General features: G+C 33.2%; 1 protein-coding gene across 5 annotated transcripts in view; it reads left to right on the forward strand.

The window, feature by feature from the left end:
- The window catches only part of SCN9A (sodium voltage-gated channel alpha subunit 9), an 84,977-nt gene extending 75,768 nt beyond the window's left edge, over window positions 1-9,209 (forward strand). For all 5 annotated transcript variants that reach the window (XM_069471845.1, XM_069471855.1, XM_069471865.1 and 2 more), the window contains 3 exons: window positions 4,555-4,659; window positions 4,798-5,068; window positions 8,017-9,209. In XM_069471845.1, the coding sequence (XP_069327946.1) occupies window positions 4,555-4,659; window positions 4,798-5,068; window positions 8,017-9,209 (1,569 nt within the window). The remainder of the gene's footprint in view (window positions 1-4,554; window positions 4,660-4,797; window positions 5,069-8,016) is intronic.
- The last annotated feature ends 9,245 nt before the right edge of the window (window positions 9,210-18,454 follow it).

Here is an 18,454-nt window from a genome sequence, read left to right on the forward strand (position 1 = left end):
TGTTTAGAAGCATATTGTTCAATTTCCATGTATTTTTGAGTTTTCCAAGGTTCATCCTATTATTGATGTCTAGTTTCATGCCATTGTGGTCAGAAAAGATACTTGATATGATTTCAATCTTCTTGAAGTTGTTAAAACTTATTTTGTGCCCAAATATATGATCTATCCTGGAGAATGTTCTGTGTGTATTTGAGAAGAATGTGTATTCCGTTGCTGTTGAATGGATTGTTCTATAAATACCTGTTAGATCCATTGGTCTGAAGTGTAGTTCAAGCTTTCCTCTATTGAGAGTTCACACAAATTTATCTCAGGAGGAAGCCAAGGAAGAAGGCATGGGAAGTGCCACCCTCCTGTTTTTCGTGGCAGAGGCCTCCAACCTTTTTTCATAGAGAGATTTTAGGGCTGGAATTGTTCCTAGAGCAAGCCAGCGAAGAAGGCATGGGAAATGCTGCCCCTTGTTTAGGATGGAGAAGGTTTTTTTCTTTATTTGTTATATAGGCCCCCAAATACTGACTTGTTAGAGGCCAGAATCACAGGGAGCTGCTTGTAAAATATAAGGCCTAATGCTTTCCATGCGGAAGCTGGTAGATGGGCTGATCCTGGGGGGTTTTCAGTTTAGAACCACTTTGTTCTTTGTGCTTGAGGAAAATTCTCTGATGCCCTGTCTCTGCTGTTCCTCAAGCATGGTGATTAAAGGACCACATTCTCTGGCGGGGCCTGTAAAAGTTGGGTTCTATATGTATAGTACATCCCTTTGCCCCTTGGGAAGAAGCTAGGAGTTGGGTACACTTCCTGAGTTTGTAAGGCACTGTGCTTAGGATGGGGTTAGTGTGCCAGTGTATCTCCATTTTTCCTACCCATTTTGATGTGGATATTTTCTCAGTCATCCAATGTATAATAGTCTTTCCATTGGATTCTGGCTTTTTCTGGAGATAATGTGTATCCATGTGTATGTAGATGTTTACTTGATATAACTGGGGGGGGAGGAGGGATACTCAGGAGCCTCCTTTTCTACCATGTTGCTGATGTCACTCCCTATAAAAGTTGTAATTTTCTTTTCTTGTGGTGTTTTTGGCTCTGGTATCAGGGTAATCCTGGCCTCATAAAATGACTTTGGAAGTGGTTTCCCCTTTTCAAACTTTTGCAAGTGTTTGAGAAGGATTAGTGTGGATCCTTCTTTAAATGTTTTGTTAGAATTCTCCAGTAAAGCCATCTGGTCCTGAATATTTCATTGCTGGAGGTTTTTTTTTTTTTTTTTGCAGGGGGGTTATTTTTTGTTTTTGTCACTGGCTTAATCTCCTCATTATTATTGGTCTGTTGGTTATTCTATTTTCTCATGATTCAGTCATATTAAGTTGTACGCTTTTGGAATTTACCCATTTCTTCTAAGTTATCCAAGTTGTTGGTGGATAATTGTTCACAGTAGTCTCTTTGATCCTTTAATTACTGTAGCATCAGTTGTAATGTCTCATCTTTCATTTCTGATTTTATTCATTTGTTTTCTTTTTTTTCCTTAGTCTAAATAAGCATTTGTCTATTTTCTCTTTCCAAAAACCAACTCTTAGTTTTGTTGATTTTTTCTATTGTTTTTCTATCTTCTATTTAATAATTTACCTCTAATATTTGTTATTTCCTTCCTTCTGCTAACTTTGGGGCTAGTTTGTTCTTTTTGTATTTCCTAAAGATGTAAAGCTAGGTGGTTTATATTATATCTGTCCTGTTTTTAATGTAAGCAATTTATCATTATAAACTTCCCTCTTAAAACTGTTTTTGTTGCATCCCATGTTTTGGTATATTTTGTTTATTTTATTTTATTTTTTTGTCTCAAGATATTTTCTAATTTCCTTTTTAATTTCTTTTTTGATCCATTGCTTGTTCAAGAATGTGTTGCTTAATTTCTACATATTTGTGAATTTTTCAGTTACCCTTTTGTTATTGATTTCTAGTTTCATTGTGGCCAGAAAAGATAAGTGGTATGATTTCACACTTCTTAAGTTTGTTAAGACTAATTTTGTGACCTGACATGTGATCTCTCCTGGCGAGTGTTCTGTGTGCATTTGAAAAGAATGTATATTCTGGCTGCTTTGGCTGCTCTGTATATATGAACATTGTTCATATATACAATGTTCTGTATATATCTGTGAAGTCCATTTTATCTATAATGCTGTTGAAATCCATCCTTTCCATGTTGATTTTCTGCCTAGATGTTCTATTCATTATTAAAAGTGGGTTATTGAACTATCCTACTATTATTGTATTGCTGTCTATTTATTTCTCACTTCAGATCTGTCAGTGTTTGCTTTATATTTTTACATGTTCTGATGTGAGCTGTTTCAAACCAAGTAACAGGTTACTGGCACAGTCAGGGTTCAAAGGTCTGTTTGATTTAAAAGCCCATATTCTTTCCTCAATAAAATATTGCCCCTTGTTTTAAACTTCAACATTTTGATCTCAGCTATGGTTCTCGCAACTACCCACATCTCTTTCTTTAGCAGTTTTTCCAATGAGCCATCATCATTATAAGTAGTCTTTTCATTTTTAATAAGCTTATGTGATAATTTGGAATTTAATAGCTAATCATAAAACATACTGAAAATTAGAAGATAAGTTATTGGGTTCAAGTTATAAAATGAAAAATTATGTAATACAGTTATACAAATGCCGAGTACTGATCTGAGCACCTATGAGTAAATTTTAAATGTAACAACAACCCCTTTCAGTAACTGTAACCTTATCAGGAAGGTTAATACCAATAATAATAATGGTAACTAAAATTTATTGAGGGCTTGCCATGTACCAGGCATTAAGTGTTTTACGTGCATTATCTCAGTTGATCTTCTCAAAAACAAATGAGATATTTACTCTTATAATGATGAGATGATTTTACTTAAAGAATTAAGAAACTTGCCAAAGGACAGTAGAATAGGATTTGAACAAACATGATCTAATATGAGAATTGAAGTCTTAACTACTATAAAATAACAACCTTGACTAAGAGTTTAACGTAGAAAAAGACCAGCATGACTTACAGAGTACCTTCCACCTAGTTTTTAAAGGGGTACATTTTGTACAAGGCCTGTATAAGCTATAGTAAAACAAAACAACAGCACAAATTTTTGTATGGAAGCATTTCATAAACTCCTCTTAGTTTTATCCCACACTTCATCATACTGATAATCAAGGTATCATTCGGGGAAGACAAAATCTACTACTTTGATTTTTACCTCTAATTCAGAATTTTTGCCTTAATTTTTGCTTTTACTACCTTCATCTAGTAAATTCTTGTCATGTGCTTTTCAGCCCCCAGTAATGAACAATAAATGATCTAGGCTTCTCTTGACTTTGGCATGAAGTCTTTCTCTCCTGTGTAGCACCAGTTGATTAGATAAATACAAAAATTGCACAAAGACTGTGTATCAACTAGAGGAAAGCTGAATTAGAAGACACTAAGACAAAAAGGGAAGTCTGGTTATTATTAGATATTTTATGAATAAGAAAATGTAATATAAGAGGATACTGAATTTTATCTAATCTGAGGGAATAAAAGGAAACCATAAGCAGATCATCTTTAACTCCAGGACCAACAAGTAAGAATTTCAGAGCTATAAATTCTCAAAAACAAATTCCTAATTACACGGATTATACTCATTTTTTCTGTGACTAAAAAGGTGATATTATAGACCAATATAAAATATACAAAATTCTGTAAAAATTACAAATAATATTAAGAAATTAGAGCCTAAAAGAGTAACCAAAGCTTCTAGCACCCCTTTGTGAGATTTAGGCTTTTCCAATGTGGAAAAGATCAAAACCTCACTTAGATGTTAGATTTATTATTGAATCTTAAAAGTTATATTTCCTTTTACATAACGAATTGGAAAGTCCTTCAGTTCAGGCCCAATTATTGATAACTTCCAAAGTACCTAGAACTTTTTCATGAATATTGTTGATTACCAATAAAGTATTTATGTGAAAATTCTTTTATTTGAAATTAAAGAGGTACTCAAAGAGTTTCTTGAAATGTAGATATATAGAAATGTGTATTATCTATTTATTTTATATTCATTTTTATGTTAATGGAATGATGGCATATTAAAATGAATATAATGCTAATACTATTTTGATTATTGATTTTAGCCTCTGCTCTTCATAACATTCTTAAATATTAGCCAAATCATCAAAGGAGATTTTCACTAGTTCTAATTGTTACAACCCTTCCTAATATATTTATTATTTAGCAATAAAATGCATGACAAGACAAATGGCAGATAAAATATCGGTACACAGTTTAAAACACTACTGGTTGGCACACCAAATGATAATGGAGACAATCCTTATTACATATAATATATATATTTTATATATGAACATATTATGTATGGACAGTCATGTTTCTACACATAGTCCATCAAGACCCAAATTTTATTTATACATATCAATAACATAAAAATACATTTATTTCTATATTAACACATTGTAACCTGTCTTCATGATCTGAAAAATGATCTAGACAATGATTCTGGTTTTAACTAGATTTATTTTTTATTTCTTTACCTTGGAGGTCAAGACATCTTTATGACAGAAGAACAGAAGAAATACTATAATGCAATGAAAAAGTTGGGGTCCAAGAAACCACAAAAGCCAATTCCTCGGCCAGGGGTAAAAAATATATATATGTATATCTTTAGGATGTAAATTTTCAGGTCTTTTTTTTATTAATCTCTAGTGCACATCTTTAATTTGTGGACCCTACTTGAAAAAATTTACTCTCCATTGCTTATTCCTGTTTCTTTGCAGAACAAATTCCAAGGATGTATATTTGACCTGGTAACAAATCAAGCTTTTGATATCACCATCATGGTTCTAATCTGCCTCAACATGGTAACCATGATGGTAGAAAAGGAGGGACAAAGTGAATACATGAGTGATGTTTTATACTGGATAAACGTTGTTTTTATTATCCTTTTCACTGGAGAATGTGTGCTAAAACTGATCTCCCTCAGACACTACTACTTCACCATAGGATGGAACATTTTTGATTTTGTGGTTGTGATTCTCTCCATTGTAGGTAAGACCATTTATTATTCAAATTTTATTTTTGAATAAAACTAAACTCCACCTGTTGCTAAGAGAAGTTTCTGAATTCTTGAATGTAAATTTACTTTTGAGCAAGTTAGTAAAATGAAAGAGTTAAGGAACCTTAAAACAAAACAAAATACAAACATCTGTGTCCCTCACACTATAATGTTCCAGGGAACACACTACAAGTTTCAAAGCCAAATGTTTATATCTGTTGGAAGGACATTATACTTGTTGATATTTAGTTTCCAATATTACCCTTCACAAAGATAGCTACCATGTTTATATATAGATGTGTCTTGGAAGACCAGTGCAGAGTCTGAAATCACTTCCCATTTTCACAAATATGAGACTTGTCCTTTGATTAATGATAATGATAATATCAATAGCCAGAATGTCTGTGACTCTGAAAATCCTTCCTGAATTTAAAGTGAAGTTAAAGTCTCCAGAAATGCCAGCTGTATTTCTATGGCTTAAAATCTGGCATGTCTATAAAATGTCAGTCATTTCTCAAATAATCATAGTCATGTCTGTGAATCACAGTACATGATTTTATAATTCCTCCCTTTCATTATCATAGCTGTTTTTCTATCTTCTTGTTTTTCTTTATCTTCACATATCTTACCCAATATTCTAAGATTGCATTTACTTTTAGAAGCATAAGTTTTACGTGGGGAGAGACTGTGGAGATCATTTAATACAAACTTACAGGTGATCAAACAGATTTAGAAAGGTTAAAAGTTACATAACCTAGAACCACAATATTGAGTGGCACATAACAGAATAGGCATTTTAAATCAATATTTTTTAAATCAATAGAAGTATCACTAGAGTTAAGATATAAGAAAACTAATTAAAATTTAGGTCGGAATTTCACACCAATAAGAATAATTCTGGAAGCATTTCCATTAAGTCAAGAAGAAGAAAAGAATGTACTTCTATCACTTCTATTTTTAAAAGTGTTTGCCAATGCAATTAGACTTGGCAACAAAGAGGTACATATATTGAAACAATGGAGCATATTATCTTTATCTTCATCATATAATGGGATTCGTTAAAAATGAAAGAGAATCAACTAAAAATAGATTCAATTACTGTTCAGAAGGTACAAATTTTAAAGTACATGTACTAACATTAATAATTATACATGGGCAAAAAAATGAGAACATATGTTTGAAACAAAATCTCATTCACAATTGCAGCAAAAATAAAGTAAAACATCTAGTAACTACCTTAACATATAAGACTTCTATGAAGAAAACTTTAGGATATAAAAGAAGACGAAATAATTGAAAGGCTTATCTTGTACTTAGGTATGATGGCTCTCACTGTAATTATAATCATTTTTATAAATTAATTTATAAATTCAATGAAAATATCAATGAGTTTTTTATGTGGTGGGGGTTATAAATTGACAATATATGTCTAAATGATTCTAAAATTCATCTGGAAGAAAAATTAGGGTGATGAGAGATGGCTTGGCTTATGTTGCTAGATAGTAAGACTATTATAATATTGATGCTAAATAAAAATGTTTAAAAATAAAAGTTCAATTGATTTGAATAGATAGTCCAAAATTAAACTTTAATATATAATTACTAATTTACTCAGTAAAAAGATCATATGAATAAAAAGCTAAAGTTAAAAAATGAATTCTAATAGAAAATATATGAAAATAGATTTATAACTATGAGCTTAAATATTTCTTTCTATTTATGACACAAACCTGAATCTATAAAGGACAAAAAGAATAGATATTTATCTGCATAAAATCAAAATATTCTTGGGATAAAGTTCACTGCAAAAAAAAAAGATTGAAAAAGAAAACAATGAGGGAGTTTTATGTAACATTTAAGACCAAAAAACGAGCAATACTTTCAATAGAAAATAGTTCTTGTAAATTAATAAGAAAATAATAAACCTCACAGCAGAAAAATGGATGAAGACCTAGCTAGACCAAAAACACAGAGAGAAAATTTAAAACAACCAATAAGGCTACAAAATATCCAGTAAACAAGAAAAAATGTGGATTTTTTTCAACAACATGCAAATAAATTGCAACTGTAAATTTTTTAAATTGTCACAAATATTTCTTGATAAAAATTATAAAGAAGAGTGGTAATACCCAGTATTGTTGAACATGTAGGCTATGAGTATTTTCACATACTGCCATTAGGAATGTTAATTGGTATAGACTTTCTGGAGATAGTTTCAGCAATATATAAAAATATTTAAACATACTGTTTGACTCAGCTTCTATTAATATATTATCCAAAAATATAGTCATGCAACTAGGAAAAATATACTTATTTAGATATTCATTTTAGCCAAAAAATGAAAATGGCATAATTCCTATTCTTCAATATGTGGTTATTTTGACAGAACATTCTACAACTAGAAGAAATTATTTTGTTTCATTTGTATGGAAATACCTCCATGACATATGCAGTGATTACAACAGGTTACAAAGAAAGGAGTGTATAACATGATTACATTTGCGTGTGTGCCTATGTGGGGGGGTGGTGTTTGTGTGCACACACTTGCAGAGAAAAATGTCTGGAGTGATCCTCAAAAAAATATTGATAATAGTTACTGTTGGTGACATTTCAGGTGATTTATATTTCCTTTTTAGCATTTTACTGTATTGCTTAAATTTTCTACGTGAGCAGGTATTAACCTTATAATTAAAAATATACATATTGTGAAGGAAATAAAAAAGGTGCAAGAACTTAGTAAAGAGGGGAAAATGTCACAATGGTAATTCCAATCATTTTCCTTTGGAATTGCTTAATCCTTTGTTAAGAAATTGCTTTCAATATAAAATAACAGTCCTGAATTCGTAGGAAATAAGGCAGCAGATAAAACTGTTTAGAGTTATGATGTTCGGTAGCATGGATATTTAAATATTTCATTTTTACTTCTTCCCCCCTCACATAGGTATGTTTCTTTCCAAGCTGATAGAAAAGTATTTTGTGTCCCCGACCCTGTTCCGTGTGATCCGTCTTGCCAGGATTGGCCGAATCCTACGTCTGATCAAAGGAGCGAAGGGGATCCGCACGCTGCTCTTTGCTCTGATGATGTCCCTTCCTGCGTTGTTTAACATCGGCCTCCTGCTCTTCCTGGTCATGTTCATCTACGCCATCTTTGGAATGTCCAACTTTGCCTATGTTAAAAAGGAAGCTGGAATTAATGACATGTTCAACTTTGAGACCTTTGGCAACAGCATGATCTGCCTGTTCCAAATCACCACCTCTGCTGGCTGGGATGGATTGCTGGCACCTATTCTCAACAGTGCACCACCCGACTGTGACCCAAAAAAGGTTCATCCTGGAAGTTCAGTTGAAGGAGACTGTGGTAGCCCATCTGTTGGGATATTTTATTTTGTCAGTTATATCATCATATCCTTTCTGGTTGTGGTGAACATGTACATCGCCGTCATCCTGGAGAACTTCAGTGTTGCTACTGAAGAAAGTACCGAGCCTCTGAGTGAGGATGACTTCGAGATGTTCTATGAGGTTTGGGAGAAGTTTGATCCTGATGCAACTCAGTTTATAGAATATAGCAAACTCTCTGATTTTGCAGCTGCCCTGGATCCTCCTCTTCTCATAGCAAAACCAAACAAAGTTCAGCTCATTGCCATGGACCTGCCCATGGTCAGTGGTGACAGGATCCACTGCCTTGACATCTTATTTGCTTTTACAAAGCGTGTTTTAGGTGAGGGTGGAGAGATGGATTCTCTTCGTTCACAGATGGAAGAAAGGTTCATGTCTGCAAATCCTTCTAAAGTGTCCTATGAACCCATCACAACTACACTTAAACGAAAACAAGAGGATGTGTCTGCTATTATCATTCAGCGTGCTTACAGACGTTACCGCTTACGGCAAAATGTCAAAAATATATCAAGTATATACATAAAAGATGGAGACAGAGATGATGATTTGCCCAATAAAGGAGATATGGTGTTTGATAACGTTAATGAGAACTCAAGTCTAGAAAAAACAGATGCAACTTCTTCCACCATCTCTCCTCCTTCGTATGACAGCGTAACAAAGCCAGACAAGGAGAAATACGAAAAAGACAGAACAGAAAAGGAAGACAAAGGGAAAGATGGCAAGGAAAGAAAAAAGTAGAGTTTCATTTTTGATATATTGTTTACACCCTATGAAAGTGATTTATCTGTGTTAATAAGACTCTTGAGGAGGTCTATGCCAAAACTGTTTTTATCAAAATATTCTCAAAGGCAGTGCAGTCACTAGCTCTGACTCTCTAAGATAGGTGGGCAGCTTTAGCAGATGGCTATTTTTGCACTGATGATTCTGTAAGAACTGTAAGATTAACTCTGTAGGGATTATTGATCACAGCAAACAAAGGTGATTTAATTTTGTTTGTTTGTTTTTGATAGAAAATCATGTAAAAAGTTTTTACATCTGCCTTGTCATCTTTTCACAGGATTGTAATTATTTCTGTTTCCCATGTAAATACAAAAACCCAGATACAAACACACAAACGCACACAACACACATATAGGAAAATATCTATTATTGGAAATCAATAAAAGTATTTTGCCTTGGCTTTGCAATGAAATGCTTGATAGAATAATGGACATTAGTAATGAATGTTTAGTTAAAACATATTATTAGGTAGCTTGACTTTTTTATTCATGTACAGAGGTTATTCTATATTTTGAGGTGCTTAAATTCATTCTGCATTGCACCAGAATCAATTTATATGTGCCTGCTAAAATATCGTGGGATTAAAAACATGTAGGCCATTCACTTCAACAAATACTTTTTATTCCTCTTGACTCACATACCAACCAGGATAAGACTTACCTTTAGAATATTGATTGTTTTATAGTCTGTCTTTTGTTATATCCCTCTTTGTTCAGACAATAACCACAGAACTTGAGAAACTATTCTAAGTACATACCACATTCCTCAAAAGAAAAAAATGGAGATTAATTGAGAAGAAGCAATGGACAGAAGCTCTATTACCTATTATGTATACAATGTAACACTGGACTGTGCGTCCCAAAAGTACTGATAATGGCCTAACTCTTAATCTCTTTTGTTATATTTTCCTGCTTTCTCATGCAGTATTGTTTAGTCATCATTTAGCTATAAGCAAAGTTGATGTTTCCCTTCAACGAAATGCTTGCTGCTATGCAGTTAGTCATTTGACCATTGTACATGTTTGAGCAGATGCCTTGGGCACAGTATTTACTGCATCACTTGTATACCATCCTTTGTTTGGCAAGCTTTCAAGTCATAATATATGGTAGGTTTTCAACACACATTTAAGTTTAGTATGAATGAAAGAGCATTCAAATAGGGATTCTTGCCAATTTGCTTTCTTGCCACTAACTTACTTTCCTAAATTGTGAAAGTAATCCTTTTGGACCTCTATTCTTTGATCTATAAAATGAGGAGGATGTCACTTTCTCCTTAAAATTCTATATTTTGCACCAATCAGTAAAGTAGCCTGGGCTTATAATTTACCAAGCACATATTCATTTTGCTTTAGCCATCATCATCCTACCAAGGATTGGACATCTGATTTTTTTAAGAAAAATCTCAATTATAGTAATTTGAAAAGAACTGGCCACAATGCATTTTTCATGAGTTTATTCCAGAAATATGAGACCTTTCTTCTATAACGTTATTCATGCACAAGCAAAATTGAGCTATATGAGTAGAAAGTATTATGGTTTTATTTAAAAGATTTTGTGGGAGTTTTTGAAGTAAATATATAAAACATATTTCACTAATTTGTTTGTTAAATTTTAAAAATATATAGACAAGTGCCTAAAGCAAGTTTTTTGTTATTCTGGCTAGCTAAAAAGAAAGAATTTAAACATACCTATAGAGACAAAGAGATATGGGTAGAGAATGAGACAAGTAAAGAAAGTTTTTAAATTGTGGTGTATTTTACAACATCCATACAGGAGATTCTCACTTAAAGATATTTGTGATAGGTATGTATAAAATTAAATCCAGGGCCAATGATTCTTTACACCTCTGTTTAATCATTTTTACCTTAGATTATTTGAAGCACTTTTTAATTTAATATAAAAGATACCATGCAGTGTTTTCCTAAACTGTATAAAGCATTGCATCACATACCTGCTAAGCCTGTTGAAAATAGGTTTTGACAATTTAATTAGAGACCCATATAAAATATATTACATTTATAAGATTTTTAATACTTTCAATTAAGAAATGAACATCACCTTAAATTTGAAATCAGTCCGTCATTATTATTTTATACACATATAAATGTAAGTGCATCATGAATATTTATATAACACAATATGAAAAGATGTTTGGTTGGCAGGTTTATGTGTGATTTACCATTAATGTTTTTACATTACCTGGATTTATGTAAAATAAAAAAATTTGGCAATTCATTCCTCAACACAATTTCTTCTTAGCATTTAAAAAAATTACAAAGTTGCTCTTTTTCCTATTTCATGCTGAATCTATTTCATGCTAAACTATAATTTTTTTAAAGATAAAACATGGTTAGGTTTTATATATATGTGTTTGTATAAATATGTGTGTGTATGTTTGTTCAGGAATGTCTACTTATGACTTTTTATCAATAAAAAACCATATTTGAAACTAAGAGCTTATTAAGTATAAGCTTGAAGTAAAATTAGACTTCTCTTTTCATGAGGATTACTACTCATAGTCATTATGAAATATCACCCTTCCTAAGGCACTGTCATACTAATATTTAAATTATGTAATTACCAAATTTATTACACCTAATGATACAGTACAGTTACAGTGCAAAATTGGAATTAGAATAAGATGGAAACAAACAGGTTTGAACACAAATACATACACTTAATTTGGATAAAAATGCGAGAATCTCACTTTAGCTTTTTGACTATTACCTAGTTTGCAAACAGTTTGTTACTTGTGGGATGTTTCTAAATGCTGATTATTGAAAATCTTAATTCAAAATGTTTAGCACGATTTTATAGAGTTTTATAGCTTTATTAAAAGAGTGAAAATAAAATGCATATGTAAATAAAGCAGTTCTAAATAGCAATTTCAGAGAAATGTCAATGGCAGTAATGAAGGAAGGGCCAGCTACATTAGGATGGCCAGGTAATTGGGCTGGGTTTAGGACCTATGTATAGAGGCCAGCAATTTTTTTTTTAATATCCATGATATGCTGTATTCTTGATGAAAACAATCAAGATTTGCTTTATGAAAATAAATGATTAGCCATGAATATAATAATGCTGTTTACATAGAATTCTTTACAAATTTCATAGACCTATGAATGCTTAAAATGTTCGAGTTTGTCATAAATTATATTGTAGTTATACTTGAGACTTACACATTGTATTAATAATAGAATCTAAAAGTAAAAGTCATAAAAATAAAATCATGTTTTCCTGTGTTTTCTGTTTCAGTGAGAATAACATATGGGGGGTAAATTCAGTGAGTCTCTGAGGAAGTTGCAGCAACCAATAGCTTTTTTTTAATTGAAAGATAGCTTCAAATGTCCTCCATAAGAAGTGTTCCTGGATAAGAAAAATGAGGATAAAACATCTAGAGTTCCAATGCAATTTGTTGAAATCCACCACAGGGTTTGTGCAAAAGGAGAAAATTTAGATAGGAAGTGAATATACACAAACACTGAGCTACAAAATTATGAATACTTTTTTTGTGTAATAGCACTGAGAAGTACAGCATAAATAATGGCTATAAGCTTGGGTTCTAGAACCAGAACTATATTTGGACCCCAGCTAAGCCATGGCCCCCTGAGTTTGCTGAATATATTATTTAATCTATATGAGCCTCAGTTTTCTCATCGGTAAAATGAGAAGAATACTACTTCAAAATACGGTTGTAAGGATAGAATGAGACAATCCACATGAAGAAATTAAAACAATGCTTGACAACACAGAATCAAGAATTCACACTAGCAATAGTAGTACAGCTGTCAATTTGCTATTAAAAATATAAGAACCCAGGCTACCTCTGTATCATACAGGAGTACAATAAATTCTCCATCAATGCCAAATAATGACAATATTTCTTCTATTTCATATGGCCAAGTATAAATACAGTGCCCAAAAGAGTTTCATGCATCCTATTGGAAGGTAGTAAACATTTAGTGATGTGGAATATATACCAAAATATTTCAAAATTTAGCCAGTTTTGAGATTTGTGAATTCAAACAATGTTCTAAGATCAGGAAATACATGCATATTTACAAATGTTTATCATATTTCAAGAAAAAAATTGGAGGTTTTTTTTCCATATTTAGCTAAATAATTAATATGAGCCTCTATTTTATTTTAGCTGTGAGCATTCAGTCCTGTTTATGGTCTTTAAGTGAGATACAGTAAAAGTAATCACTGCTGTGCTGGGCCATTACTTCAACCTTGTGTATTATTATAATGGCATATAAAAAGGTATAAAATAGTCCTCTGTATTGATAGTAATCAATCTGTAAAATGAAATTATAGTCACTGAATGATACCTTAACCCATTTCAACATAATTGATCAACATGCACATAAATTTTCTACAGCAAAAAAGCTATATTCTTTTATACTATAGATAACACTATACTATAACTCAAGCAAAATTAGCTGCCGAGTACATGGTAATCTCTCTCAAGGGAGGGACAAATTATATACTAGCTAGAACAGAGGGGACCTTTGCCACAATAGCACTTGATGCACACAGGAAATGAAGCATGAATAACTGATAGTTATAAACAAGCAATAGCACAAACATGCTACACTTAGCTTGACTTCCTATTACTGAGTCATATCTACATTAACAATTGATTTGTCTGAGAAAAAAACTCATTTTATGAGAATTATGAGACATCTGTAATATCTATATCATGTTTTAGCTTGAATCTCATTTATTTTATAAACAATTAGACAATAGATAGATAAACTGATGGACAATAAGTATATAGAAAAGATTCAGAGCTTATTAACAATTTTGAAAACCTACTAGAATTGAGCAAAATTATTTCTCTTCTAGCTATAATATTTGCTGGCATGTCCTAGTCTTGGTTTTATTTCCTATTAATACAATACAAAATGTTTTCAGATTAATTCAGCCATATTCTTTTTACGAAAATAGAATTATTCTTTAAAATAATATCATGATTCATTTCTATTTTCAGTGATATATAAAATGTAGAAATAATGGGAAAATATATATCTAGTAAATATTAAGAATTTTTCCCATTAAATTATAATTATTTCCAAATACTTTTAAACTTAATCTGTGTTTGCCTATGCTGCGTTAGAGAAAAGCATTCCCTTACTTGTGGCTGGCCCTTCAGTTACAGAAGAATCTCAAGAATCTCTATTTTTAAATGAGAGCAAATATGACAATGGCTGCTAGAAAATGTTATTTTATCCAATGGCTCATACAGACTGTGGAAGTAAAAAGAGAGGGATGCCAGAAAGACAGGTTGGCATACTGATCTCACCTAAAAAAGACTAATGTATAAAATAAAGGCTGATCTTTGTCTTATTAGAAATTTAAAAGGGGGATTTTCTTCCCTAGTTGTGCACTATTCAGGGTGGTTACTGAATTGGGCCTTTCTTATTCTCTAGTTACTCCACTATTCAGTGCACACCATTCTTGAGGTTATTATAATTGTCTTTGATATTTCTCTCTCATTAGAAATTACGTACTAATTTTGTAATAAAATTTTATGGATGTGAAAGAGGTATCAAACTCCACAGAAAATATCTTTTTTTCTTAAAAAATTCTGTGAATTTCACAACAAACAAACTTCTAAATATCAAAATCTAATTTTGACTCCCTTTTAAAAAATAGTAAAGAAAAAATTATCTTGCAACACCCTGCACAACTCAGCTCATCTTAGTGTATTGGTTCTAGTTGACGACCTCAGTAGAATCAGTCTGATAAAGCTCTGATAAGAGGAGATTAATCTGGGTAGGTTTATCTGGGTGTATAAATATGTATATTTGAACTATACAATTTTCTCACTCTATTATATACTTATTATATCCCATTAAACTAATAAACAACAACAAACAACAAGGCTCTGGGTTCCTGAGATATCCACCAACCCCAGGCCAGCTACAGCTACAATGTCATCTTACCATTCTGTTTCTTAATTCTCCTTTGCTTTTGGTTCCTGGGAATTGTCTTTAATTTTTTATAAGATCAGCCTTGCATTCAAAAATATATTTATTAAATTTTACCCAACGATGTTTTATATCAGTTTTTTTTTTTTTTTCAGGATATCTGCTCATCTAATTGTCAGGCACTAAATGGACACTAAATGATTTCCTCTCTAGGAATCTCCGGTAACTGCCTGAGAGTCATAAAAACTGAGATCACTGTAATAAAACTTGGGCTTCCAAAAGAATTTTTTCCCCCTCTTTTCTAAAGCCTCCCATAGCAAAAACAGAAATGGCTAAAAAGATAGTAAGGAAATGAAAAAAAAAAAAAATATTCAAGAGGACTCATTAAGCCTGAGACATGTTTGTAAATTTAGATAATGTTTTAATTCTTTTATATAACAGTAATTTATTTGGTAATCCAATTGAAACATCATTTTCCTACTGCATTGTAACTGCACTTTACTAACAACACAAAGCTATCTGAGAACTGAAGTGTACCATAAATGCATTAATCATTTATCTTTGGAGGAATGGCTTGAAATAAAAAATGCAATATGAACTGCTTTCTTTTCTCCAACTTGCAATAAGTCTGAAGATTTTTCTTTTTTTCATTACTTAGAGAACTCATTCCCTTTACGAGCTACTTCAGACTAGAAATTATTAACAGCTGATGGACATAGTATTCACACTGTTTCTCAAAAAAGAAAAGCTCAGCACATTCTTGTTTCCTTTTCTTACACAGACATCTAATCCATCAACAAGTACTATTGGTTCAGCCTATAAAATATCTCTTAAATCTACTCATTTCTCTTTATCTCGATCTTCTTCACCCTAGTCCAAACCACTATTTTTCCTAGACTGTTGTAGTAGCCACTTCACTGGTTGTTTGGAACCACTTTTATTCCCTACAATCTACTCACCACAGAGGAACCAGAGTGATCCTTTTAAACTCTAATTTAGATCAAGCCACTTTCCCCGTTATCCCAATTCTTCTTAAGATTCTTTGGAACTCCCTGTTGCACTTGACTTGAAAGGCAGACTTCTTAGCATTCTAAAGGGCCTCACAAGATCTGGCCCCTGCTTAACTGTGCTGTCCCATGTCCGTCCACCCTCTTCTTAAACTCACAGCGCTTCAGCTCCACTGACCTGCTTTCTATTCCTAGACACAGTAAGTCCATTCTTGCCTCAGGGCCTTTCTCTTGCTCTTCTCCACCTGGAATGCTCCTCTTGCTCAGAACACAGCTGCATCTTTTTAGGTTTCAGACCAAATGTTTCCTCCTTAAAGAGGTCTTTCCTGCTTAAAGCAACCCCACTACCCTAGTCACTCTTTACCAAACTTTTATTTTCACCTACCATTTACTATTATCTAAAATTATTGCAATTTGATTACACATTTACTTGTCTCCTCTCCATTGATAAAAATGTGAACTACAGACCTTATTTGTTTTAGCTGTCTTCATCCCTACCTGGCCTGATTTCCAACAGAGACTCAAGAAATATTAGTTAAATGGAGTTTTTCAGAGCCCTGAACTCAGGCAGTTTGGTTTAAAAGGAAAACCTATGATGAACTAATCTCACAGTTCAGTATTTGCTCACAGTATAGCATCACCTTTTCCACGGGTCTGTGATTTAAGGTAGAAATCCTGGGATGTATATATGGTGGGACAGGGGTCTCAGAGAAGGGCTTTCCTGAAGCCCTCTCATTCACATCACCTGTTTGGGCTATGCTTTGCTATTTTTGTTTGCTTAATGAGAGAAAAGCAAATTACCTTCTACAATCAGCCCATTAGCAGATAACCACAAAAGGAATGCCTACCAATGGTGTACTGGTAAATATTTAGTAACCAGCTCTCCTGAAGTAAAAAGGTCTTATTCGTGTGTACCTTCTGCCAATTTCTGTGGTATAAATATTCACACCATGGCCAATTTCAAACAAACAACCCGAAGTCACTGAATGTAAAGTTGCAAGGAGCTGTTCACCATTGCCCTGTCCAGCTGGCCCAAGATAGCACCAGCACGCTGCTGACATCTACCATGTGCCAAGAATAATGTGAAACACGTTATATTCAGTCTCTCCTATCCTAGCACACTCTGTGAAACTGACTTGTTATTCCCATGTGAGAGATGGGAGGCGGGGAACCTTGGGTCAGTTGCTGAAAGGTACACATCATGAAAGGGGTTGAAACCAGCATTCCAATCCAGGTATCTCTGACTCCAGAGACCACATCTTTCATTTGTTTTGGGTAGTAGTAGTCCAAAAAGCCACCAAAATATTATCAATACAAAGCAACAAACAAGACGACAAGAGTTATTGTTAAGTGTCAAGCTGCTTCTTAAGGTCATGGCTATTTTCTGAACATCCTGGATGTCTCACAGATGATGCAAATTTTATTTCTGTGTGTAGTATATAATTAGGTAGAATGAAAATCCCAAAAGAAGAAAATTAATCACAGTTCAGTGCACCAACAAAACCTTGGAGACCCTTTCTCCTCTTTCTTCCCTTCTTTGCTGGCTCCTTTTTTTGATGCCCCCTCTGAAACATGAACATCCTAGACATCAAAGGGAGCAGACATTGAAGAAAAAGTGACTCAGTATCAAATAGTGTGTGCCTATATGTTTAGCAATTCTGGTGCAAAACAAAAGATACATCAGTTTCCAGGATAAAACTGTCAATGAGGTAGTAAAGTTCTATCTCTTTGGAAGACAGAATCACCATGACATGCCAGCAATAAAAAAGGAGGAGATTGGTCCCAAGTTAAACCAATAATTCCAAACTTAGCACACATCAAAATCACCTGGAGGACTTTAAAACACAGATTGCTGGGATGCACTCCAGAGGTTCTGATTCAATAGATCTAGAGAGGGCTCAAAATTTGTATTTCTAACAAGTTTCCAGGTGATGCTAAGGTTTTCGTTCAGCAATCACACTAAGTAGTGACTCTCCAGATGCCAAGGATTTTTACATACATGACAGCTGGAAAATGCTGGTCAAGGTCACTGTTTCTCAAACTTTACTGCACATTATAATCACCGGGGGACCTTACAACCAATGCCTGGGTCTCACCCCAGAGATTCAGCTTTAATTGGTCTGGGTGCAGTCTGGGTATTGGGATTTTTAGAAGCTCCCAGGGTGATTCTAAGGTGCAGCTAGGTTGGATAACCCATGGAAATTGCTCTATATTCTTTACACACAACTCTCAATGTTCCCTCCTAAAACTTACCCACCCGAAAA

The sequence above is a fragment of the Eulemur rufifrons genome, chromosome 1 (assembly GCF_041146395.1).
Source record: "Eulemur rufifrons isolate Redbay chromosome 1, OSU_ERuf_1, whole genome shotgun sequence".
NCBI lineage: Eukaryota > Metazoa > Chordata > Mammalia > Primates > Lemuridae > Eulemur > Eulemur rufifrons.